General features: G+C 42.1%; 1 protein-coding gene across 1 annotated transcript in view; it reads left to right on the top strand.

Annotated features, from left to right (window-relative positions):
- The window catches only part of GRHL2 (grainyhead like transcription factor 2), a 168,857-nt gene that overhangs the window by 84,556 nt on the left and 62,602 nt on the right, over nucleotides 1–21,699 (top strand). Inside the window, exons 5-7 of the mRNA XM_049773882.1 lie at nucleotides 2,621–2,676; nucleotides 7,214–7,370; nucleotides 11,368–11,479. Coding sequence (XP_049629839.1) covers nucleotides 2,621–2,676; nucleotides 7,214–7,370; nucleotides 11,368–11,479 — 325 coding nt within the window. The remainder of the gene's footprint in view (nucleotides 1–2,620; nucleotides 2,677–7,213; nucleotides 7,371–11,367; nucleotides 11,480–21,699) is intronic.

The following is a 21,699-nucleotide window of genomic DNA, read 5'->3' as shown; positions in this document are numbered from 1 at the left end:
AGGCTGCAGTTCCAATTCTTAATAATAAGTCACTTAGGACTATGATTTATCAATGTGATCAGGTCTCATACAGGATTACATATACTTAATTTTATTAATCATAAAAATTATATAATAAAATTAAGGGAAAATAAACTTATAAACAATAATTTTATGCCCAACATATCAACTGTACACTTTCCCTTTCCTGTTCATACTTAATCATGTGATCGGAATAAAATTCTTTATTTGACACCATTATAGTTCACAGTCTTTGGGTCTGAACTGTTGGAGTATATAACTCCTTTTCATCATACTTAGGGGATTAGAACTATAGAATGTGTAAGTCCAATGTAGGCTAGTTTATCCTCAGGTTCCAGAACATGCTATGGCATGTTCTAAGTGCTAAGTTCATTTAACTGCATATTTGTTAATACTGCTTTACCATATTATGGATTACTGCATTCGACCACAAAATGCCTTGGAAATAAATCCTATCTAGATCAAAGTTATTTCCTTAACTTTATTTTTATATTACCTGTATTCTCCAAAACTTGCTAATTCTAAATTAATTCTATACTCAGTATAAATAATTTTTATGAGGAGCATTGTCAAATAGAACTTTTTGCAAAAATAAAAATGTATTATTTTTGGTGACGGTACGTGGGCCACATTGGGAGGAGCTCAGAGACTATTCTTGGCTCTGTACTCAGGAGCAATTCATGTTGGTGCTCAGGGGACTATACATAGTGTCATATTGAATTGAGTCACATGTGCCTTCCCTTCTGTAATTTCCGTAACCTGAAAATGAATCTTTTTTTTTTTTTTTTTTTTGGTTTTTGGGCCACACCCGGTTACACTCAGGGGTTACTCCTGGCTATGCGCTCAGAAATCACTCCTGGCTTGGGGGACCAAATGGGACGCCCAGGATCAAACTGAGGCCATGTGCAAGGCAAACACCCTACCGCTTCACTACCACTCCGGCCCATTTTTATACTAGTTGATCCGATGCTCACTTGTCATTTTGTGTTAATTGAGTGTTTGAACTATGACTAGCTTATTGTAGGACCGAATTCAATTATTTTTCATTCTCATCAACATTGCCTCATCTGGTTAGTGGCTTCTGAATTGGGCAATGAAGATCTAGATGTTTTTAGCTCCTCCCTTCATAAGCAGGCCAGACCTAGGCTAAAGCTCCATGTACATACCACATTCATTTACTCTTTCTTTGGATTCCTCAATTTCTTCAATTAATCCTTCAATTACTCCAGGTCCTCTTTAGTTTTAGAGAGTCATCACAGTCTCCATGAGTCTTCCTATAACTTTGCTGATCTTTTCCTTGAAATGCCCAGTTAGAACACTGAATGATTCAGAATAGACTTTCACAGCTAGTCATTGGCTGTGTTCTATTTCTTTTACTTGTGTTGCTTTGCATATCAGTGAATCTGTTTACTTCACCATTTTTCTCTTCTTGAGGCCAGGATAGTATCATATTTTTTGATGTTTCAAATTGTAAAACTCCAGAACATTCTCAGGAGATGCTTTTCTGATTGAATGACTATAAAGGGAATTCAGGTCTTTCAGTCTCTGTCATGATTACTGAACTAGTCAATTAGTATTTATGAAATGTTCCTGGGAGACATTTGAATAAACATTTATGGGCAAACCATCTTCTTGGCTCCCAAAAAATGTGTGATTAGATAAAAAGAAGTAACATAAACATTTACATGTAATATAAGGACATACTGAATTCTAGAAATACTGTTGTTAGGGATTATGGGGAAAAAGTCAGGAAGATAGCTCTGAATTACTTGAGGAAGGAAAACTTTAAATTTCTCATCAAACAATAAAAGTTATGACAGAAATTTCAATTTATTCATCTTAGGACCAAGAGTTAGTTAGGACTTTTGTCCATCTATTTCTTTTTTTGTTTGTTTGTTTGTTTTTTGGGTCACACCTGGCAGCACTCAGGGGTTACCCCTGGCTCTATGCTCTGAAATCTCTCCTGGCAGGCTCAGGGGGACCATATGAGATGCCAGGATTCGAACAACCGACCTTCTGCATGCAAGACAAACACCTTACCTCCATGCTATCTCTCTGGCTCCCTTGTCCATCTATTTCTAAAAAAAGTTTTGAAATACATAGCAAATTACATCTCACATTATATTTATAAACAAACATCTCAGGACCCAATAGTATAATGTATTCAATGCTAAGATTTATAGACCATTGTCACCATGAAGATCTTAGAGAAGGATTCTGAATATGGTCCTGAGATGACTCAATACTAGGATTAATGTGCATGTAGGAGCTCATCTTGAACCAAGAACTATTGTATCTATGTTCTGTTAACTCAGGGTTTGGAATGAAGTGTTGGAGAAAATGCAAGATGTTTTCTGTATTTGAGGAAATAGTTTGCAATACCTGCAATATTGTATGTGAATGTCAGACAGAGTATTTTCTACTGAGTGTCTTTCTCAGTGTGTAGGGGACATGGGTGTTCTGGGCACAGATGGTAACTATTTTTCTTTCTGAAGCGAGACTAACCGATTTAAATCCATTTATTGGGTTTTCTTTTTCTTTACTTTTCCCCATTGACTCACCTATTTATTTTAATTTTGGTAACTTTTAAATTTCACAGAAATTTCGAAGTGCTTCAGTGGGGGCCGAGGAGTACATGTATGACCAGACATCAAGGTGGGTCTTTCCCAGGAGATACCTCTCAAAACAATGCTAATCCTTTAAACGTACATCTAACTTAATACTTTGAAAATTTCCTTCTCTACCTACTGTGAACAATTAGTTTCTTTGTCTTCTTTTTCTATACAAATGACTTCTAATCAACTATTTCCAGTTGTAGACAATATTTTTGTGCCCTACACCTTTCTCTGTCTTTGGCTGGTCAAGCATCTATCTTCAGTGTCCCTTGGAACTTTAACTCTTGCACTTCCATGTACCCATGGAATTCTTCTCTTTACTTTTTTCTTCTTTTTACTTCCTTCCTTCATCATACCTGGTTTCTACTTTTATTTTCTCTTGTGGAGGATGTTATCAGTCTCCTTCCAGCCACTAATAGTACAGGTGGTTTTGCCTGTTTTATTGTTTCTTTTTTATGGCCATTCAAGTACCAAATATTTGATCTCATCTGACATGTTCTGTCCAGCTACATTCATATTCTCTTAAATGATTGCAATGTAACTAGTATCCTTGCACAACACTTAACTTTTCATTTCCATTCCACTTGGCACTTCCCAAGATGCCAGCATTCCCTACCATGTCTTGTGGTCCTGTGTACCACCACAATTGTAATAGGATGCAACAACAGGAATTGGGAATAATATCAAAAGCACCTTTAGACATTCAGTGATACTCATTTTAGGATCAGGAATCAGGACATTATTTACCTACTGTTGAAAAAGACTCTGAAATATAGCAAAGTGTATCTTACGTGCCTGAAATCCAAGGGGAAGATTTAATACAAGGGGCTTACAGAGTAGCAGACACTTTGCAGTATATTTAATAAGTGATGAGCCTTGAAAACTGAGAATATGGATGTTTAGGTGTATGTGTGTGTGTGTGTGTGTGTGTGTGTGTGTGTGTGTGTGTGTGTGTGTGTGTGTGTGAGATTGGGAGTGGGTAAGAGAGGGCACACAAAGCATCATAGAAAATTAAAAAGAAGCTTAAAGGGTTACTAGCAAGTGTTTTACAAGGGAAAAGGGAAGATTAAGCACATTCTAAGAAGGAGACCAGGTGTTCTAAAACCTTGCTTGTGAGTTGAAAACAGGCAAGAATAACAAGAAATGAATTTATTTTCTATATATAAAATTTACCAGGGATCATGCCATTTTAGACAAAATTAAACACAAATTTTTTGAAGGTAATCAGGCCCTACTATGTGCTGGCCCTCTTTTCTCTTGAGCTTTTTTACTGTTTCCTGTTTCGTTTGGCCCTTGTCTAGTTCTTGCTCTGTTTCTTCCCCCATTGAAGGCCTTCTCATCCTGCAAGGTCCTGTTCTCATCTTGGTGTCCTCTGTTAGTACCCCCAGATTCAGCCAGTCAGAATTTGATTGTGGGATGACAAAGTGGGATGGATAGGTTGGGGAAATGTAGAGGTGGCTCTGCCATTTTTGACTTGATTAAATTATTTTTGCTGCTAACATTGCCCAGTGAATTTGGGCCTATTTCTGTCTTCACTTGGCTGTGAAGAAGAAGTTCGGCCTTAGTCATTTTATGGACAGGCTGTGGGATGCAAACCTCCTGAATTATATGCAAAATCATTGCTGTTTATATGTGCCCTTTTTTTTTCTCCCCAGGGAAGATACTTGATACATTTTTTTTTCATGTTTTACCATCTTTCTGCATCCCAGACAAGTTGTAAGTGACTGGTCTAGGCTATTCCTCATATCTTGTCCAGATCTAAAATTTTATGACTCACTAGCTATATTGAAATTGCTTTTTGCAGGCAAAATGACAGTGGAATTGGTTCTGTCTTGAATGATTTATTTCTCACTGGTTCTCTCACATATATTCTAAAATTTGCTTCCTTTACCAGCTTAAGTCTCAGATTTTTAACAAGAGAATTGCTATTTCATCCTCCCAATTTGTTCTTACTATGGAGTTTTTTAATTTAGCACTGCAAAATTATCTAAGCTAGAAAACAAGGTTCATTCATAATCTTGCAAATAGGCCAGTTTAAGATGGAAATTTTAAAAGTCATATTTGCACCAGTCTTCCTAAGACTAGCATATTAATAAGCTAAACCATAGATAAACTCAATAAAGAAATCGTGATGGTTCAGAAAATACTCAAAGCATTTGTTATTGAACCATACTGCATATTACTTTGCAGTGATATACTCCTAGAGAAATAAATATTTCTGAAATAATGTGCTTAAAAATGACCTAAAGGTTATGCCTAATATGCCTTCTGAACAATTGCTATATTCTTCATACTGGGAGAAAACATCCTGTTTTTTTTATTTGAAAAATAAATCATAAAAATGTCTCAAATTATTTAGATCAAAATCCCATATTTTTCTGTAATGAGCAAGATTGTAAGTCTTTTATTTTATATTATTATTATTGTTATCATCATCATCATTATTGCTACTTTCTTGATTTTGGGGCCACACCCCATGGTGCTCATGACATATTCCTGGCTTATGCTCGAGGATCACTCCTGGCAGTTTGGGGAAACCATCTAAGGTGTCTGCGATTCAACCTGGGTCAGCTTGTGCAAGGCAAGTTCCTTCATCTAGGACATTAGATTTAAAACACTAGAGCATCTGCCTCAACTACTCATACCAGCAGGTTTAGAGAAAGAATAGCCAAAGCAACTGAAGACAAGTCATAAATGAACGAATAGAAGGTCAAAATGAGGGGCCGGCGTGGTGGCGCTAGAGGCAAGGTGCCTGCCTTGCCTGCGCTAGCCTAGGACAGACCGCGGTTCTATCCCCCGGTGTCCCATTTGGTCCCCACAGCCAGGAGCAATTTCTGAGCGCATAGCCAGGAGTAACCCCTGAGCATTACCAGGTGAAAAAAAAAGAAGGTCAAAATGATAGGACAGCGGGAATAGTGCTTTTGCTATATGTGGCCTACCTGGATTCCCTCTTCAGCAGCGTATGTAATTTTCTCTTGCCTCCAGCACCACTAGGAGTGAACCCTGAATGCAGAGCCAGAATTAAGCCCTGAGCACCAGTAGGTGTGGTACCCAAACAAACAAACACACAAACAAATACAAAATAAAATAAGTGAAAGGATAGAGTTGGGTTCCAGCAAAACTTACAAGATGAGCTGGGAATTTAATTGCATTTCTCCAGAGCATCATTTAACTGTAATGCCCTGCTTTAGAACAACTTAGCCTGTTACAAGTTCTTCTATAGCCTTATGAAAAAACAAAACAAAACAAAACAAAACAAAAAACCCCACAAACTAAAAACCCCACAAAACACAGCAGCAACAGCAACAAAAATCCATATTTCCCATTAGGATCTGAACTTTTAGTAACCAGTGTTTGCAATCAAAATATTTATATTTTGAAGCATTTTGCCTTAGTTTATTTTAGCTTCTTTATTGTCTTTTATTTAAACACCGTGATTACAAAGTTGTTCATGATTGGGTTTCAGTCTTATAATGTACATCACCCTTTATCTGTGAACATCCCCCCCCCCAAAAAAAAAGAAATGTCCCAGTTTTGGGGCCAGTGAGGTGGTGCTAGAGGTAAGGTGTCTGCCTTGCAAGTGCTAGCCAAAGAAGGACCGCGGTTCGATCCCCCAGCGTCCCATATGATCCCCCCAAGCCAGGGGCCATTTCTGAGCGCTTAGCCAGGAGTAACCCCTGAGCAGCAAATGAGTGTGGCCCCAAAAAAACAAAAAAATAAAAATAAAAATAAAAAAAAATAAGTCCCAGTTTCCTTCCCACCCACCACATTACTCCCCTCCTACCCGTGGGGCAGGCATTTTTGACTCTTCTTCTCTCTCTCTCTCTCTCTCTCTCTCTCTCTCTCTCTCTCTCTCTCTCTCTCTCTCTCCTCTCTCTCTCTCATCTTTTTTTTCCCTTTAGACACTGTGTTTTGCACTATTGTTAAAGAAGGTGTACCATGCATATTACTTTATATCTTTCAACACTAAGTTATTGTTCAGAGTGATCAGTTCAAACTATCATTGTAATAGTGGTCCTTTCTCTACACTAACTGCACTGCTCCACTATTTGTAGAAAGCTTTCTAAATCTGTCTAAATTCTTCTAGATTAAGAAGCTAAATTTTTAGCTTCTTAATCTGTTGTTAGAAGGAGGCACAGCTACTTGGAACATGGTGGTAGGACAGAAAGAAGGTTAGATTTACAAATAATTCAAATGAGAGCATGCTGCATCTGGCTGATTGCTAAGACAAGAGCGGCACATCCTATCAATGCTTAAGCATTGAGCCTTGCAGCTCAGCAGCACAGACCTAGCAATTACCCCTGGCCCTGCCTTGCCATTGGTTGGATGCTCCCTGGACTTTCTCCTCTTCCCAGCCATCTGGTTTATGGGCCACTATTATAAATACTGTATTCGTTGGGCTAGCAATGACCTTTGGTCTGGTCTCATCCTTGGGATGGTAGGCTGTGTTTTGTCTCTGAAACTGAGCAAATATTGGTTAACATTCACACAAGAGGCTTCTGATGGGCAATTGATTGGGAAGGCAGACAGTTGAACATGCTTGAGTGAGTTTGACCAGTTGTGTTCTCTTTTCACAGTGATACATTTCAGTATACCCTGGAAGCCACCAAGTCTCTCCGGCAGAAGCAGGGCGAGGGCCCCATGACCTACCTCAACAAAGGCCAGTTCTATGCCATAACGCTCAGCGAGACGGGGGACAACAAGTGTTTTCGACACCCCATCAGCAAAGTCCGGGTAGGGGGCTTTGCTTCTCAATTAAGCACAGAAAGAGGGAGTGTGTGCCAAAGGATGCAACAACTTCTATTCCCCGCCTTCTCCCTCCTAGCCCCATGGGAAGGCTGGGAAAACATTCCAGATAAATCATTCTAGAACACGTGTGCCAGAATCGTAGCCCGAGAACTTATTGGTGCAGAGCTTATCATTTTAATCAGTAACGAATAAACCCCAGGGAAGGGCCATGGTTGGAACACGCATTCTGATTGTGCCAGAGGAATTTTCCCAGCTCCAGTCTTCATGCCCTACTTGATGGTGTCTTTGTTTTGGTTCTGTTGAACTTAGACGTTCAACTAGTATTTGGGGTCTGGTTTGCTGGAGGTGGGGGAAGGCTTCCAGTTGTCTTCCATAAATGACACAGTGGTTTTTCTGTGCCCCTCACTTTACGGTTTCTTTTGGCCACTAGTATTTGAGGAGTCAGTGCTTAGGCATGTTGAGATCTCTTTGGGAGGGACGCAGAGGAATTCTCACATTTACACGTGTGAGTCCCGTTTGTGGGAAACAACTGCCCTGGCGGCCTGCCAGCTTCAAACATGCTTGCTTGTGCCAAGAAGGGAGGAGACTGATAATCCCTCTCTGCTGCAGAGAAAAATTAGCACTGCAGAGAGAAGACAGGACTTGGGAAAATGATTTACACAGCTGTAGCATGGTGCCCACCCCACCTCCTTTGACCCATTGCTGCCCCTTCAGAGCTTCTAGATACTCTAAGAGGGGCTGCTGAGGCTTGGGTATCACACAGCCCGAGTTGGCCATTTCTAGGTTCCCCAGAAAGAAGAAGTCAGAGTGTCTGGTGCTGGCTGGCCTGCTTACCTTTTCAGAGCTCACAGAGTCCAGCACCCAATCAACTGCTCATTCCGGTTCTGTTTTGATGAGAAAGGTGAGGTAGAGCCAGCCTCAAGCCTTCATCCAGCTCACTTCCTACCAACACTCCCAGCTGTGGGAGGCAGGGCCTATGGGAATGAGGGTAGGATAAGGTGCCGATGCTCATCCAGAGCTGAGGGTGCTACAGTAGAAAGGAGTTTGGTGAGGAGCTGGAGTGTAGTCCAGCAGGCAGGTGGGCATTTTGCCTTGCACACAGTTGACCCGAGTTGGACTCCCAGCACCACATCTGGTCCCTTGAGCCCACTAGGAATGTTCCCTGAGCACCACCAGTAATAGCCTACAAACCTAAAAGGAAGGGGAGAGTGAGGGAGTGAGGGTGGGAGAGAGAAAGAGAAAGAGAGGAGGAATTTGATAAGCTATATGTCTGCAGCTTTGTTTCTCGGCCCTGTGGATATGCTCTGGCAGAGGGCTGCTGTTCTTTTCCTTTTCCTCACAAGAGACATGAAAAAGCAATTGAGTGTCTTTTATGTGCCAGACTATGGCAAAGCACCGTGTCTGGTAACTCACGGGGAACCAATGAGCAAACCTATGGAACAAGAAGGCCTAGTTTTCTTTCCCACTCCAGCCCATTTTCCCCCCTCTTGTGATGACTGGGAGTCACACACATTTGCTTGTGATGCTTGAAGATTTTCTTGTGGCACTTGCTGCCAGCCACACATTTGCATTGTGGTATGTGTGTCCTATTTGCAGGTGGTTGTGTGCTCATGCGTGGTGCTCACACATGTACTTGCTTGGGGTCATTCTCCAGTGTGTGGTTGTCATACTGCTCCAGTCACAGTGCTCATACACACCTGGTTGTGTGCTGGAGAATGCATACTGTTGGCAGTTTTAAACAGCAAAGCTGCTGGATGGTATTTGGTGCACATAGGTGGGGTTTGGAGTCAAACTCATGGTTATAGGTTAGGCACTTTTTTTTTTTTTTTTTTTTTGCCACAAAGCCTTTCTTTGGACCTTCTAGCTTTACTATGTTTATAATGTTACAAGTAAGAAATGTTGGCATTTTAATATGTCAGGGTTGCATCATTGAAATGTTCTGAAAGCCTGGTTATGCCCCAGATACTCAAGCTCTTTAATCTTTTATTAGCTTCAATGATGCACCAAGTTGGACAGCAGGGAGGGCAGAAAGGTAGAGGAATTCTAGCCTGGCTTCTTCTTCAGATCGCCTGTTAGAACTTATCCTCTATACCCCAGAAGGGGAAATCATGGAACGGAGACATTTTACTTTTAAAAAATTGGAGTTGGGGAGATGGGGATAAGAGTTGAAATATATACTCTGCATGTGGAAGCCCCAGGTTTGGTCTCCACACTGCATGCCCCACCCCACCCCAGGCACTGGCCAGAAGTGGTTCCCAAGCATTTCTGGGAGTAGGTACTACTTCTCCTCTGCCAAGCTTATAAATCTTATATCCTCATGTCAGACATACCCATTTAACAAGGCCATTAATGCCACCTGAAAAGATGGTGGATGGATAATACTCAAGTTCGTCTTCTACAATTTTGAGTGCAGAGACTCTTCTATTTCATTAAAGACATGGAAATGACTTAAAATGGAGAGTTCCTTTCCTCCTGTCCTATTTTGCTGGAAACAAGGAGGCCTCTGTCACACACTAGCCCCTCTCAGAGGATGCCCTTTTACCCTTCAGCGCTGGGGGAGCAGGCTGCATGAGGAAAGAGGGAGGAACCAGGAGCTGATCTGAATTCGTCTGAGAGCTGGGCCAGACTCTGTGACCACCACCTGGGCCTGGTAATTGCAGTTTCAAACCGTCTTTTACTTGAGTACTACAGAAATCACAAGAACCATGATGCTAACTTAATCATTTGCTAGTGGTAGTGTTGTTTTTGTGTGTGTGTGTGATCTTTTTTTTTTTTTTCAAACAGACCAAAAAATACCAGGGGCAAGGCTGTAAACTTCAGCATGTAGATTTGAGGAAGTGGGAAGGAAATGAGGGAATAGATGAATAGGGAATAGAACTCAGGGTTCTACTAGCTTGGCCCGTGGTTCATTCTAGCCATGTATTTCTCTGCCTTTGAAGTTCATACTGCTATGAACCTGAGGAATCCAGCACCAGAAGGCTCAACTTGTTCTAACAACAGGCTTGAGTCATATAGACATATATGTCTGCCCTAGTTTTTCTAACACATATCTGCTTTCTGGTGCAGTGACTATTTCCAAAGGCACTGGGAGTAAGCCAGTGATGTCAATAAGAAGACACTACTATCTTTGGAATAATTATAAATAATAAAATAAGTGTTACAAAGGAGATGTTAGTAAAGAATGAGCATCTGTGGCTTTATCCAAAAAGTATTTGGATATAATGAGGATATCTGGATTCCTGTACCTAAAAGAATTTTGTGAGGACTATTGGTTGATTGGTTTGTTTTTTGGTATCTTCTTCAGCTTGGAAGTGACAGTGACTTACTGTCTCTTTAGTTCAATGGAGCTGTTTCTACTTTAGATCTGAAAGGAGCTTGAGAATCTTATTTCTATAGCATCATTTTTTTGTAACATTAAGCATTTTTTTTTACAAGCCCATAAAAAAAAAGGATAACCACATATTTTTAAAAATCAGTAGCTTTAGTATCTTTTAGCCTATGGAATAGCAGTAACTTAGACCCCTGTTCATTAATAGAAATTCATTCGTTTTAGTTTTTCTTGCATTGTCAATTATGTTAGCAGAGGGCTCTTATCAAGCCGGAAACATTTGTTTGCTTTTTACAAATAGTGCTCGAAATTTGATGTTGAAGGCATCCGAATTTCAAACATGTGCTTGTCTGGGCATTTTCACTCACCTCACAAAATGATCAATTTGGTGAGAGTGAGTGGATTAGGCGAGTCATCAAAGAAGTTGAACTTCTTTGCTTTATCTAATCTGACCTCAGCTCCCAATCATCAGTTCACTTGACCTATTATACAACAAGAACCACACATCTGAATTTATCAGGTTTTTTCCAGAGCAAGAAGAGAAATGTCATAGATCACACCCCTTTCCTTGTTGGGTCTGACTCCCCAAACTGGAGATTGAGGCAGCAAGTGGTATGTTGCCTGGGAGTCAGACACCCGGATTCTCCCCTGCAGAGCGTGGTGATGGTGGTCTTTAGCGAAGACAAAAACCGAGACGAGCAGCTGAAATACTGGAAGTACTGGCACTCCCGACAGCACACGGCTAAACAGAGGGTCCTTGACATCGGTAAGTTGCCCTCATCCTCCCTGTCTGGTCTTTGATACAAACCTACTAAGAAGAGTCCAGCCTCCAAATCCATGGCACCAGGACATGCATGTTTCTACTGCCTGGCTAAGACATTCTATATAAACATTCCCCAATCCCAAATCAGAATTAGAAGAGAGTTTTTGTCTTTGAGTGCTAACAGAGGCACTTAGGTTGGCCAATTCCCTGTCCAATTCTAGAACCCACTTCCATGCCCTTCTGGGATGGAACTTAAAAGGCTGACCTGACCTGTTAAGTGTGTTGGCTTCAGACACAGGGGTTCTCAGGAGTATGGGATGGTGACATGACTGAAGAGCCTGCTCTGAGCTTGAATTCTCCTTCCGGTATTGTTCCGTTCTGGGACACACCAAAAGCAAACAATTCTCAGTGGTTGCATCAATGAACTATTTGAGAGCCTTTCCTTGGTTGTAGATGGGAATGAGTCAGGTAAGTGTAGTTCCTGGGGTCTCAGCTACTCAACCTTCCTTGTATTCTCTGGTACTCAGAGCCCGGGGATGGGATCTCTGACCAAGAGGTTCCATGGTGGGAAAAGGTTTGAGAGCTTGAAGGCATCGCGAGGCAATTCTGACATGAGCAAAAACAGGAATGTGCGGGTGTTCCTTGTGGGATTAGAAGATCAAAGGGAGGAGCGGGTGGGGGTTCAGAGCCACCCAGTAGGATCTGGGACCACAGAGGGAGCAGCTTCCACATGGGAGGTAGAACCACAGAGGAGTTGCTTGCCAGAAAGTTGCAAAGTGCCAAGAGCTGGCAAGAGGAGGGACCTGCCTTTCCTTTGCCTCCCAGAGCCCCACCTCCCAGAGCCCCAGATCAGAAGGCTCATGACCCTGACCCCCTGCAGTTTGTGAGACTTGAGCCCTGAAACCCAGCACCTAACATGGAAGTTGGAAATAGTATTATAGAGACAATGGGGCTGAGGAGATAGCTCAAAGGGCTCCACATGCAGAAAGCCCAGGGTTGAACCCTGGCACCACTGGGGGTGTCCCTCTACCACAAGTAAATAAATAAGACAGATAGTAATCTGTCCATTTATTAAGTAACTTTAATGTTTTGTTGACGTTTTTTCCATAAGAAGAAAATCATGTCTTAGTTATAGGCTGTATGACCCTGCTTTGCTGACCAGAACCTCAGTCAAAACTAAGGCAATGGGAGTGATAGTACAGTGGATAATGCTCTTGTCTGGCTACTGGAGGCCACAGACTTTAAACTTGAGATCAAGGTGCATGTGGCTGACCAGGTTTGACCTCTGGCATCCCATAGAATCCCCAAGCACTGTAAAGAGTGATTCTTGAGTGAAGAGGCAGGAATAAGCTCTGAGCACTCTCAGGTATGGTCCCAAAACAAAACAAAAACCTAAGGGAAGTTTTTTGTGGTGGCTGCATCCTACTGAGTCACTGGGGGTGATTCTGGTCTTGTCTCTTCTCCATTGCAATGAGGATGTTTTTAGACCTTGCATTGCCTTGTTGCTAGAAATCCTGACCAATGGCAGAGAGGGTCATATTAGAAACTCTCCAGAGGACAGATGTAAACAAATTACTAGTTCATCCTGCAAAATGTTTGTACTACTCCATCTATGCATGTCTATTTGTTAAATAGAGTTAAGTATCCTTTTTCACTAAATGGAAACAGAGGCCTAGAGAGAAGGTTCTCTGCTTCACCTTCCCAAGGGACTCATTCTCAGATAATTAGTTTAAGAGCTTGGATAAGAACATTCTTCCACCTGGTGGTACCCCAGACCGCTAAGATCAGCTTTGGGGGTACTTGCCATAACCTGCTTTGTTAGCCTATCTGCAGAGAGAAGAGGACCAATTTTATTTTACTGGAAAGGTTAACCTTATAATTATTACCCGAGAAAATGAGAGGAGTAGTTTAATAGAACTATGGACCAAGTCCAAATAAGACAGATATACATGCTGGTTTAACTTTGATATTGTTACTGAGTTTATTTTTCTTAGAGCAGAAGAATGTCTCAGATCTTCTAGGGGTTCACACCTCTTTTCTCTGCCTGCCTTGAGACTTTTCTGACATGTGTGTGTGTGTGTGTGTGTGTGTGTGTGAGAGAGAGAGAGAGAGAGAGAGAGAGAGAGAGAGAGAGAGAGAGAGCACACGAGTATGCATGTGTGTGCATATCTAGATACCTGCAACCTTTATCTTGGAGATCTGTGACTGTTACTAATTAGTGTATGGCTACTGGAGGCCACAGGCTTTAAACTTAAGATCAAGGTGTTAAATCAGCCCCTTTGCTGTAAACAGAAAATCAGTTTTCTGAGAGCAATTGATATCTCAAGTCTCAACCTGATAATTGCTCACACAGGGTCAAGAGATACTCAAGGATTGTATACATCATTCTTCTGCTAGATTGAAAAAAAAAAAAAACCTCCAACTCCATCTCCCCACTCTTCCAGCAGAGCCATATTAGCACCATGTTCATAGAGAGGGGCCAATACTTGGATGGCACACCCATATGCCATCTTTGAAGGTGTGGGCAGCTCTAATTGGACTCAACCTTGAGAGATTTTGTTTGTTCGTTTTTTGTTTATTTTTGGTTTGGGGGCCACACTCAGTGACACTCAGGGTTACTCCTAGCTATGCGATTAGAAATTGCTCCTGGCTTGGGGGATTATATGGGATGCTGGGGGCTCGAACCACGGTACATCCTAGGCAAACGTGGGCAAGGCAGATGCCTTACTGCTTGTGCCACTGCTCCGGCCTAACCGTGTGCAAGTAGAGAAGCAGTGAAAAACCTCACGTCCTATATTTGTCAGTTAGACTGAGAACCTTCTAGCAGACAAAAAGAAAAGTGACTTTTTTTTTTTTTGGTTTTTGGGTCACACCCGGCGGTGGTCAGGGGTTACTCCTGGCTGTCAGCTCAGAAATAGCTCCTGGCAGGCACGGGGGACCATATGGGACACTGGGATTCGAACCAATCACCTTTGGTCCTGGATCGGCTGCTTGCAAGGCAAACGCCGCTGTGCTATCTCTCCGGGCCCGAAAAGAGACTTCTAAACTTATCCCAGCCATTATATTTTTTGTTTGTTTGTTATTGCTTTTGCTTTTATTTCTGGGCCATATCTGGCAAGGCTCAGGCTTACTCCTGGCTTTGCACTCCTGGCTCTGCACTCCTGGCTCTGCACTTAAGACTCACTCCTGGCAATGCTCAGGAGACCATATAAAATGCCAGAGATTGAACCCAGGTCAGCCAATATAAGGCAAACAAACACCCTTCCTACTGTCCTATTGCTCCTCCAGCCCACATTACTTTTCTTATGCTATGAAACTGAAGGTAGGAGTGTGGCTCAAAGTTGCAGCCCCTGAATCTCAATGGCTGCTGAGGTCAGAAAGTTCTCCCTTCCAGGCCATGAACTTATGGTTGGAGTGCGTCTGGGGGTGGCTTCTAGGTGGCTTCTAGGCTTCCAGTTAGGTGCATCTCAGTTTGAGGTGTGTGGGTTTGTGTTGATTCCTTCATCTTTTGGCACCACAGGTTGCCTGGAATAACTGCTTCTCCCTCTGCCACCATGGCAGGTCAGACCTCCATGGGGTCTCACTGAGCCAGCACTCCTTGACTCTCCTGCTGAGTGTTGTTCTCTGTGGTTCCTGTAGCCTGCAAAAGGATGCCTGGGCAGGCTGCCTCTTCCCTACATCAGTTTTTCTGTCCCACCACATCATTGGTCTGTGAGGGAACTTCGCATTCTACAACTAACCCTGTGGGCAGCCCTTCACTGTCTCCAGTGGGATCCTGCCTGTAGATCCACAGGGATGAGAACGAGAGCTGCATGTTTTTAGCTTCTCTATCTTCCCATAGAGATGCTCCCTGCCTCTCCTCACTACAACCCATTCCCTACCCTTCCTTCCTTTCTCTACCTTCTCTGTGGTCCTTTTGTGTCACAGCATCCCTTTCTTCCTAGAGGGTACATCCCATGAATCAGACAATTGTCTGATTTTTTAAAGAATATTTTTTTAAGTTAAAGCATTTTTATTTATAAAGTTCTTTACAGTTAAGTTTTAGACACACAATGTTTCAGCCACAATCACACCATTAGAGTCAACTTCCCTCCACCAATATTCCCAGAGTCCATCTTATCCCCCCCCCACACCCCCAGTGTGTAGGAAACTTCTTGACTGGTTAGTTTTCCGAGGTGACAGCTGCCACCTGCAGCCTGCTTTCAGCCTCCTGCAGTTCGTGGTAATCACTGTGATCATGGTTGTGCTGACCCTGGAATGGATGGATCTGCAGCAAAGGGCATTGCATGGGAAAGAAATTGAGAAAAAAGTTGAGTCTTGAGAGAAGATACAATAAAAAGCCCTAGGGTAGGGTATAGAGCAACCTCTAGGATAGGGGTCTCAAACTCACGGCCCGCGGGCCGTTTGTGGCTCTTCGTACGACATTTTGTGGCCCTGCCCTAGAGGAATCTTTTTTTGTTTTGTTTTGTTTTAGTTGTTTGGGTCACACCCCACAATGTTCAAGGCTTACTACTGACTTTGCACTCAAGGATCACCCCGACTTTGCCTCCTGCGGCCCATCAGGTAAATTGAGTTTGAGACCCCTGCTCTAGGATCTTGCTTTCTTGCTGTTCTCTTTTTGCTGTTCTCTCTTGCTGTTCTGTATGCTGTTCTGGTCTACGCCTCCTCTCTTGGGCTCTTTTTTATTATCTGTCTGCTTCTTCACTGCTCCTTGCTGTTGACAGGTCCGTCACATGGTTGGGTTATGGTTGGCAGAGTCGCCAGTACCTCAGTGCATCTGTCGCACACCCAGGGATGTCATTCTATGGGAGTTGCTGGTTTCCTGGGTGCAAGCTGCTTGCAGCCTGTAGTGTTCACTGTGGTTGTGTGTTCGTGCTGACCCTGGGATGGACAGGTCAGGCAGCAGAGACATTTAACAAGAAACCAGATAGGAGAAAGTACATTTTGACCAGGGGAGTTAAGCAGCCTCTTGGATTTTGCTAAGCCAGACGAGCTTCTTGTTTCTTCTTCTAAAAACTGAACTGCTTTCTTTGTCATTTTTATTAACCAGAAATTAACATAAATCACCTGAGGGGCAGAGTTAATGTAATTAAGGGTACTTGTGCTAATTAACTTAGAAAAGGTGAAAGTAAAAAGTGAAGTTACAAATGTCTATAATTTTATAGATGACAACACAGCCTGCCATCTTGACAGGCACCTTCTTAAGTTCAGTTATTAAAGTGAGGATTAAAATTTGGTTATTTAGTGTTGTTGACTTTGTGGTCTGGACATTTAATTCTGTTTTTTCTTAACACCACCAATGTACCTGAGTCCCCTTGACCGTTATCTTTTTTTATTTCACATCTGTCTTTCTACCCCTCTGCTTTATTTCTCTCTTTCCCATTATACTCTGGGGTCAAGAGTGTTCTAGACAACTCATATATGGGTCAAACCATTGCATTCTCTCATGCAGTTATTCCAAATACCACATATAAGTGATAACCTGAGTTTATCCTTCTGGCTTACTTCATTTAACATCATATATCCCAGTTCTAGTCATGTTACAGCAAACTGCATGATTGCATCACTCTTTAGAGCTATGTAGTTTTCCATTGTATGTATCACATCTTCATGATCTACTCATTTGTTGTTGGACATCTAGTTTGCTTCCAACTCTTAGTTACTGTACTGAGTCTTCAATGAAGAGTGATGTGCATGTCCTTTTGAATGAATGTTTTTCGATTTTAGGAATAGATATCCAAAAGTGGATTTCTGGGCCATATGGCAATTGTCTGTTTTGTTCCCTGGGCAGGTGAAGACAACTCTCCATCACAGCTCCCATTGTGGGTTCTCACTCTACCACATCTCCTGTGGTGGACTCCTGCTGACAATCATCTTCTGTGGCAGTCTCTCATTGTTATCTCAGTTCCTGTGTGGATTCAAGTACATATACTCTAAGTCGCTTTTGGGATGTCAGGAAGTGCTACAGCCATAGTTACTGAAAATCCCTTTTACTTTTCAATTTTGATTAGAAAGCGTGTAAGTGATGTGAGAGTGGTAGGATCACAGAACATGAAATACTCGTATCCTTTGAAGTTGAATCTTCATTTGAGAAGAATACTGTTTTCACTAAGAATTGAGCCTCTTTGGGTTTTCATGAAGTGCCTACAAGTTTCACTGTTCACTCTATAGAAACTCTTCCTGCTGGGAGAATCCTTTCCTCCACATCCAGTGTGTTGAGGGCAAGTACACAGGTTTGTGATCCCTCAGAGTCCCAGATGTAGGGCAAGGCTAGAGTCCACAAATCACCCTAAGCATAGGCCCTGCATTCTTGCAGCCTCTTCTTCAAGCTACGGCTAGGTCTTCCTCTATTCCTTTCTACTCTATTTTACAAATGAGGAGCCCACTGTGCACCTCCCAATTCTAAATTACTCCATACTCCCAGATAAATCTAATCTGCCATCTAGAAAAATATCTTCTGCAGGTCTGTTGTCCTTCACTCCTTCCCCTAGGTACTTCCTCTCCTTTGTTTTTTCTCTTGGGCTCTCCTGCCCTAGAACAATCCTTCTCCTTGACTTTGACTTTCTTTTTGTTTTGTTATGCTTTATTTTGGGAGACACATCTGACTGTGCTCAGGGCTTACTCCTGGTCTCAGGGATCAACACTGACACTCTGGGTGGGCTCTGGGAGTTATATGGGATGCCAGGCACGGAACCTGTGTCAACCATAAGCAAGACAAAGGGCCTACTCACTGTATTCTCTTTTTTTGGCCTCTTCCCCGCACTCTTTTTGTTTGTTTTTGGGTCACTCCACGAAGTGCTCAGGATTCTGTGCTCATGGATCACTCTTGGCAGGGCTTGGGATACCATATGGAGGTGCCAGGGTTCAAACCCAGGTCTACCACATGCAAGGAAAGCACTCTACCCACTGTGCTATATCTTCAGTCCCACCTTAGATTTCTTGACTAGAGAGAGGATTTGTGTTTTTACTTTTCATTCCTGGTAAAGACAACAGGGGAACAGAGCACTGTAGAGAATATCCTCAGTCATGGTGACTAGTTGGTGAGCAAATTCCTAAGCATGGTTTGTGTGTGTGTGTGTGTGTGTGTGTGTGTGTGTAGATAACAGGTATAGGGAGCAGCTGTGTGTCAAGTTCATGAAGAAGCCAGGCCAGAGTCAGGGTCTCTTCCCTTCCCCGAGGGAGAGTAATTTGGGAGCAGGATTTTTCTGGATACTAGTAGACTGAACATGCTATTTACAATATTCTAATTTTTTTTTACCATTTTAGCACCTCATTAGACTATAAAATATAAGACAGAGGTGCTTACCACTTCTAAGATACTATTAACTTAGAAGTGAAATACTGGTAAACCAGAGGCGATTTCTCTATTTGAATGTAATTAGAACTTCTTGTTATTTCTTAGAAGCAAACAAGCAGGAAATTGTTTCAGTTATTTCAAACTCTCTCCACATTGCCCAATGTAGAAATTAAAAATGACAATAAATGGGACGTTTTGCCATTTATTTATTTTTCATTTACAGCTCTGAGGAATTGTGTTTAATGGGTGCTGGGACATGATAGATCTGTTTGGGGAAAGCCTTTTCCTGCTCTTGGCGATTTTAAAGCCCCAAGTGGTTAACCAGGAGGAATGTAACAGGAGTCAAGTCTGGTGAGCAGCTGGGAAACCCTGTACGACTCTGCTTTAATGAGAGTGTTAAGCTGGATTAGAAAGAGATACAGGGTTAGATTATGAGCTTTCAAAATTCATACGCGCACTTGCATGTAACTCAAACCGCTTCCCAGATCCACTGTATTTAATACCCTCACAAGTTTTATTTCCTGGTTTCCCCCACCCCAGTTCACACACACACACCCATTAGCTGAGTGCTGCGCTGTTGATTCTCACCAGCTTCACAAGACTTCACTTTCATCTCAAACATATAGTCAGGGATTTTGTTTGATTTAATTTGCTGGGACCAAATTATTTTTCTCTTTTAGAGATGCATTGAATGAACCTAGGGAGCCCAGCAGCTTCGCTCTGGCCTGACTTAAAGCTGGGAGAGAGACACATTTGATTAGTTTCAGGCACTGCCAGAGCTAGTCTTTTCTAGAAACTCCTGGCCTATTCTGGAAGCCCTTCTTATCCCGCCTCTGTAGAGGAAGATATTGACATCTTCCTAGTGCACCTGCCTCCCCCTCCCTCCCGAAATTAGGCAAATCTTAAGTTTTTCTTCTTTGTTGACAAAACCTCCAGCTTGCCAAGATAACGTCTTTCTCAAACTAAGCTCTTTGAGCTTCTAGAAGCCAAAATACGGTGATGCAAATCTGAAAAACGCTTTGAATACAATCCAGGGGCCTTCTCTACTTTTGTTACTTTGGATAAGACAAATTGAGGGAACCGAAAGCTGAGTACTTGGAAGTGTCCATAGTTGCAGCCCTGGGAACTGGGCATGGGAAGGTTTCAATTCCAAGAACCCCAGAGCTTGCCTGAGGGGGCTACCTAGTCCTGGAACTCTTAGTTTTGGATTCCAGGTGTGAGATCTTGTTTGTTTTTGTTTGTTGGATGATTTTGTTTTGTTTTTTTTTCGGGCCACACCTGTGCTCAGGAGTTTCTCCTGGCACTGTGCTCAGGGGTCACTCCTAATGTTGCTTGGGGGACCATATGTGGTGCCAGGGTTTTGAACCATGGTTGACAGGGTGCAAGGCAAGTGCTTTAATCATTGTGCTACTTCTCTGGTCTCAAGATAAAATGTTTTGAAGAGCACAAATAATTGGACATTAAATCTCATAGATGAATGAATGAGAAGAGTTAAAGACCCATCCTAGTTGATGAAGAAGAGCTTAGTGTGATTCTAATAAACAAGTGAGTTTAGTTAGTTTAGTTTTAAGGTCATCTATGTTGACTTCCATTCCCCAGCGAAATTGAAGTCTAGTTTTAAAGCCATCCAAGTTGACTTCAGGCTCACCAACTAAATTGAAGAAGTCCAGACACAGGCAGGTGTGTGTACGGATTTGTAGTCAGGGTACCAGCCTCTGGGATTTGGCATTCAAGTTCATAGGTGAGATTGTGTTCTTCGAAAATGAGATCCAGTTGAGTGAAACATGCTTGTTTGTGTGGAATACAGTCATGGCTGAGACTGAAAACTGCTTTTCTTTCTCTTAAGTTTATGGCCAGTAAAGTTGAAAATTCTAGATAGCACAGGTCTGTGGCATTTTTTCTCTAGGAGCAGAAGGGAGAATGAACCACTATTTAAAAGAAAGCTTCCATCTCAACTGAACACTGTGAGGGTGGTCTAGCCAGCCACAGGGAGTAAATAGTAATATCTTAAAGAATAAATATAAAATATAAATATAAATAAAATATAAAATAAGTAATAAATAGCTACTCACACCAGCTAGTCAAGAGTCAGTCTGCATCCCAGACAAGGCTTTCTAATTCCAGTTTCCCATTTGGGACGGGACTCTGGACGGCAGTGTTAGAATGGTCACAGTGTTAGATTGATTACAGCAAAGGGTAGCTTTGTGTGTGCATGGAATGTCTTAGGTTCAAGTCTCAGGGTGGCCCCTGACAGATGAAGGAGCTGTCCAGGACTTAAAGCCCGTTTCCAAGTCTACAAAGTGGAGGGTCATAATTTCTTTCTTTTTTTTAATATAATTTTTCTTTTTTTCAATATATTTTTTTCTTTATTTAAACATCTTGATTACAAATATGATTGTAATTAGGTTTTAGTCATGTAAAGAACACCCCCCTTCACCAGTGTAACATTCCCACCACCAATGTCCCAAATCTCCCTCCATCCCAAACCACCCCCACCTGTACTCCAGACAGGCTTTCCAGTTCCCTCATTCATTCACATGATTATGGTAGTTCTCAGTGTTGTTATTTCTATAACTGCACTCACTACTCTCTGTGGTGAGATTCATGAAGAGAGCTGGAAGTTCCAGCCCTCCTCTCATTGTCTCTAAGGATTGTTGCAAAAATGACTTTTATTTTTCTTAAAACCCATAGATGAGTGAGACTATTCTGCAACTCTCTCTCTCCCTCTGACTTATTTCACTCAGCATGATAGATTCCATATACATTCATGTATAGGAAAATGTCATGACTTCATCTCTCCTGAGAGCTGCATAATATTCCATTATATATACGTACCACAGTTTCTTTAGCCATTCGTCTGTTGAAGGGCATCTTGGTTGTTTCCAGAGCCTGGCTATTATGAATAGTGCTGCAATAAATATAGGTG

The sequence above is a fragment of the Suncus etruscus genome, chromosome 5, assembly GCF_024139225.1.
Source record: "Suncus etruscus isolate mSunEtr1 chromosome 5, mSunEtr1.pri.cur, whole genome shotgun sequence".
Lineage (NCBI taxonomy): Eukaryota > Metazoa > Chordata > Mammalia > Eulipotyphla > Soricidae > Suncus > Suncus etruscus.
The sequence above is the reverse complement of the archived record's forward strand: the minus strand, read 5'-3'. Positions and strand labels throughout refer to the sequence as shown.